Genomic DNA, 5,370 nt, shown 5'->3' with positions numbered 1-5,370 from the left:
ATATTTATTTATTTAAGATGTACAATATACCTTGTCAGGGTACGGTCACACTGAAGTTTAATTACCTACAACATGAGGGCGGATTCAATGGTAATGGAGAGGTTTCTTGACATTCACGGATTTGTGCAAAAATAAGCTCTGCTCCCATTAAAAAGCATTGTCAGAATCCACCCTCATGATCTCTGATCAGTACAATCTACACCGTATAATCTCTGGATACATTTATAACGCGTGCTCCATCTGGAAAAATTGTGTGTGTGTGTGTGTGTGTGTGTGTGTGTGTGTGTGTGTGTGTGTGTGTGTGTGTGTGTGTGTGTGTGTGTGTGTGTGTGTGTGTGTGTGTGTGTGTGTGTGTGTGTGTGTGTGTGCGTGCGTGCGTGCGTGCAGTATGTAAAATATATCGTCACTGTTGGGCAGAAACCTCGTATCTCCTTTTTCGCGAAGTAAAGCCCTGCTTCATCAGACAAGGCCGTCGCACAAAAGTAGTGAAAACAGCAGATCTACAAGCACACAACGCCTCGCGGCGCGAGGCGTTGTGTGCTTGTAGATTGGCTGTTTTCACTAGTTTAGTTTTTTTTTTTTATTATAAAAACGAACAGTTTTGGACATACAAGGTTTCCACCTGACAACGACGATATAGTTATGTTCTTTCCCATCCTTTTATGCCAGGACAATTCACATGTAGCTTTTAGTGCAGTGCATGGTACAATCCTCAGTGTTCATTTGTGGTGTACATTCTGGGTCCATTTGGGGGTGTGAGTGGGCGGGGGGGGATACAGTGCTGGTGAGACGGGTCAGACATTAGTAGATGGGCTGTCTGTCTGTGGTCCTGACCTCCTCCCAAGGCACACTGTCCCAACTCCGCCTAATGAGGCCATACTGCCACAGTGACCACACAGCATCTAGCCGGCCGAAAAGATCTATTTACCAGACCCCTGGATCGCACACACACTCAGGGACGTGCTGGCCATTGGGAAAAGTGGGACAACTCCCGAACGGCCGGTTCATTCCCGGCCGGTACAGGCCGGCCATTAGGAAAAAAATGTAAGCAGAAACCTTGTATCTCCATGTTTCAAATTTGTACATTTCTTCGCAAAACAAAGCCCTGCTTCATCATACAAGGCCATCGCACAAAAGTAGTGAAAACAGCAGATCTACAAGCACACAACGCCTTGCACCGCGAGGCGTTGTGTGCTTGCAGATCGGCTGTTTTCACTAGTTTAAATCATTTTTAAATGATAAATACAAAACAAACGGTTTTGGACATACAAGGTTTCCACCCGACAACGACGAAATATAACTCATGTAATTGGCCCACTGGCTTGTCACTTGTCATGATCTGAAATGGCAAATCTTTGAGTAGCAGCAGCGCTATATAGAGAGAGATCTCTCTCTATAGCGCGCAATGATGGCCTCTCCAACTCTTTTTCCCGGGCTGAATCAGGGGCCCAGCACGTCCCTGCACGCGCACGTACACACACACACACACACACACACACACACACACACACACACACACACACGCACACGCACACGCACACGCACGCGCGCACACACACACACACACACACACACACACACACACACACACACACACACACTCTGACCCCCTAGCCAGCTCCCGGCTTAACTCAGGGCTCAGGGGTCTCGCTGCAACTCTGAATCATCCGACATGTCTTTGGCACGATGCCATGTCTCCTCGGCCAGTCTCGTTGAGCAGACAGAATCAGAGACAGGGGGACAATTATGAATAGTGTAGTTGGACATTAGTCCCAGGCAGTGTCTCTTCGGGGAACATTTTAGGGGGATGCGCAGAGTTCCACTGAGCAGAGTTCCACTGAGCTACAGCGGTGGTTCTCAACCTGTGGGTCGGGACCCCCCAAACTATTTTGGGTGGGCCCCAAATGATTAACTTAATGTGCAAAATTGTTTTCTCACTCAACAATAAACAAACCAACATAAAGCTTAGAGGGCATTATGCACATTTCTAAAGTGACAAATTAAACATTGGCCAAATTGTCAAATATTAGAGGCAGAAATTGTGAAAATAGCAGATCTACATGCTCACGACGCCTCGCGATGCGAGGCGTTGTGAGCATGTAGATCGGCTATTTTCACAATAGAACCGTGTTATACAAAATGTAACGCATCAACTCTTAGTGCTCGTCAGGGTGAGGGGGTCCCCAGTTAAAATATGATTATTTAGGGGGTCGCGGCCTGAAAAGGTTGAGAACTACTGAGCTACAGTAACCAGGCAGACTGCATTCAGCATGCTCATTATGTCCCCCGTCGTGTATGTTTACAGTAGTTTGAAACAGTCCTTTCAAGTTGTCAGCGCCCTGACAATTAGGCAACTTTTTACATGATTTCTAATACATAACATTGATATTTCCTACACCTTTTTCCAGTTCACAACACTTGTCATGCATGCTTTTTATTTTTACACATGATTTTTACAGCATAAATCCTACATTATTTCTAGTTCCTAACACGTTTTATGATTTTTAATTCCTAACACGTTTATGATTTAATGTTCATAAGACTTTTATGATTTTATGTATTTATTATCATAACACATATATGACTTCTAGTTAATGACATGTTCAGGATTTCTAGTTCAGAACACATTCATGATTTCCACTTCTTATCATATTAGTGATTTCCACTTTCAGAAGGCCCCAATGAGAGCTTTGGAACAGCTATATTTCCGCTCACTGGAGTGACACACTGTGCCAGCTCCACTTTACTAAAGACACAAGACATTTTATGATATCTGACATAAGGATTCAATCAGTGTTCGTGGCTGCGCCATATGTTATGTAGCTCTTGCTCGGGCCTTATTAATGTGTTCTATTTGTACAGTGCATGCCATCACGAGCAACTGTTACCTCTTCCAGGCACATAACAAACGTGCACAATTCAGTTATTCTGCAGTCTCCCCTTTCTGACCAAAACCTCCTTGCGGTGTTGGATCTGTGTGAGTGGGTGTGCGTGTGTGTGTGTGTGCGTGTGTGTGCGCCCGTGTGTGCCATGCGTGCGTGCATACTGTATGTGTGTGTGTTTTTTTGTTGCTATTCTTGGCTAAGCAATGCGGGAATGATGTCATCTTGCCATTTCAGAACAGTGCAGTGATACAGCTGAGCGCGATCTACTATGAGTCAAGGCTACATCCTGTGTAGGCTGACATCCTGATTGTTAACTACCGCGACTTACTGTCCATACGATACTCTCTGACTGCATTGGGGAGAGATGTGTGAGCCAAACCCCAATGCTTTGGATTGCCTGTACTCAGTCTATACTGTCTTGCAGTACAAGGCAAAACCACAGAGCAAGCTGATTAATATGCAGAGTTTGTGGGGGGTAATGATGAGTCTGCGTTTCTGCTGACCATACGGTGCATTTTAATTCCAACGTACACAGGAACAAAAGGTAATTAGAGAAATGTAAATGAGGACATACGATACCTGGCCAGAAGTAATGTGTTACTGTGCAATCAACAATCGTTGAATCTTAGTGTGTGGTAAGCTGATGTTTCACATACTGAGTCAAGAGTGGGAACAGGACTGTCCCAGAGAAGAAGCTTAAAGGGCCATACCGTTGTCAATACATGTGTCATTGTCTATTCACATCTTTGGTCAGCTTTGGCCTTGCATGAACACAGACAATTTTCCCTTTAATGGCTTTATTTTTAGATGTTGTGAGTCACTGTTGGCTGAACATCACTGGGCGGTTAAGAAATCCTACCCTTTCTAATTTAGTTTCCAGGGATTATTTTCAGCTAGACTTGTCAAATCGATCTGAGCTTCAAAGTGCATTAAAACATAACAATAATGTAAAAAACTTAAAACTGTCTGTTGTCAAGCAAGCAAGTTTCAAGTCTCAAGTTGATTTTCAGACCTTACCAAAATGAATGAATCCTTGGAAATCATACAAACCACGGTATGGTTGTACAGTGACCGACCGACCGACACAGAGAGTTGTATTCAGTTGGCTAAACATGCTAGACCACCTGTATGGTCCTTTAACCCATTAAAAAAAGCATTTAACAAACTTCTTCAAAAACTCTTAGGATTTAGAACAGTGATTTAGAACAGTGGTTCTCAAAAATAGCAGATCTACAAGCCTGTATACACTTTACTATTTTTGAATATTTTTGTGTTCAATGTTGAATCTTTTTTTTACACAGTATCTTTTACACAAATCTTCTCTTCTCCTTGGCACAAACCATTTTCAGATGGGGGTCCACTTTGGGGGTCCTGGGGGGAAATCTCGCTCTTTCGATGTGTAATTTTTTCGACAACAGCGTCGGTACTCACCTACGTCACGGTTACTGAGGTTCGGGTTAGGTTTAGGCATAGAGGATAACATTCACTCGCATCGCCAGGTTAGCATTTCACCAGGTTAACATTCACCTGCGTCGAAAGAATGGGCCATTTAACAGATGCTATGTCGCAATATCGACACGCTCCCGTCCTTGGCACAAAGAAGTTCGAGAACTACTGGTTTAGAAGGCATTTGTAGAATCGGCCTCAGGTCTTAATGGCTTAGGTCCCAGCTACAGTAGCATGAATGACACTAACGCCCCACGGTAATGACACCCCTGTTTGTCCCCCCGTGCAGGTGAAAGTGTGGTTCCAGAACAGGAGGATGAAGTGGAAGAGGGTGAAAGGGGGGCAGTCGGCCTCGCCCAACGACCTGGAGAATGATGACATGGACTCTGCTGCTTCACCCAGCTCAGAGTGAGCAGCGTGTGTGGGAGGAGGGGGGGTGGGTATGAGGGTGGGGGTGATGAAGCCTTCAAGAGACCAGCATTTATAAGAGATGAGAGAGAGAGAGAGAGCTCCGGAGGTCTGAACGGCCTTGTGAGGCTAAAGGAAGCAGGGGTCTTCTGATGTCAACTGGACGGCCCATCAGGCAGTACAACATGCCGTCCAGTCACCTCATTGGAAAGTTGGCAACAAAGACTGAATCATTTTAGAGACTTTTTTTGGTTTTGTTTTTGCCAGTAAAGAAATTTGCCAACTCCTTTTGTGTTTTTTATCTTTTCTCGGTTGTACATACTGTAGGGCTCAGCTGATTAATGTCCACGCTGAAGTCCATTCTGACACACCAATGACAAATGCTCTGTTTGAAAAGCCAGCTCTCGCTGCATCGACTGTGGTCTCAGATTAGAGGCGATAGCTTGCTATGTTGGCAAGCCTCTACCCAGAGTGTTGCAGAGCAATGACAAATTCCATGCAAGAGCTTTTAGGCCAGCGATGACATATCAGGCCAGTGATGTGATTATGTTTGAGTACATCTCCTTCAGTTCCCATATCGTAATCACAGCCTTTGACGCTTGACTACAACCACCTGCGAAAACTCAAAACT

The 5,370-nt window shown here is 44.7% G+C and overlaps 1 protein-coding gene across 1 annotated transcript in view; it reads left to right on the top strand.

The window, feature by feature from the left end:
* Nucleotides 1–4,743, top strand: part of meox1 (mesenchyme homeobox 1) — a gene marked incomplete at both ends in the record, with an annotated part of 13,113 nt that extends 8,370 nt beyond the window's left edge. The window contains one exon of the mRNA XM_080747117.1: nucleotides 4,621–4,743. Within this exon, the coding sequence (XP_080603243.1) occupies nucleotides 4,621–4,743 (123 nt within the window). The remainder of the gene's footprint in view (nucleotides 1–4,620) is intronic.
* Nucleotides 4,744–5,370: the final 627 nt, after the last annotated feature.

This window comes from Nannobrachium achirus (genome assembly GCF_963921795.1).
Source record: "Nannobrachium achirus genome assembly, chromosome: 18".
In the NCBI taxonomy this organism is placed as follows: domain Eukaryota; kingdom Metazoa; phylum Chordata; class Actinopteri; order Myctophiformes; family Myctophidae; genus Nannobrachium; species Nannobrachium achirus.
This window is presented reverse-complemented; position numbering and strand designations above follow the sequence as displayed.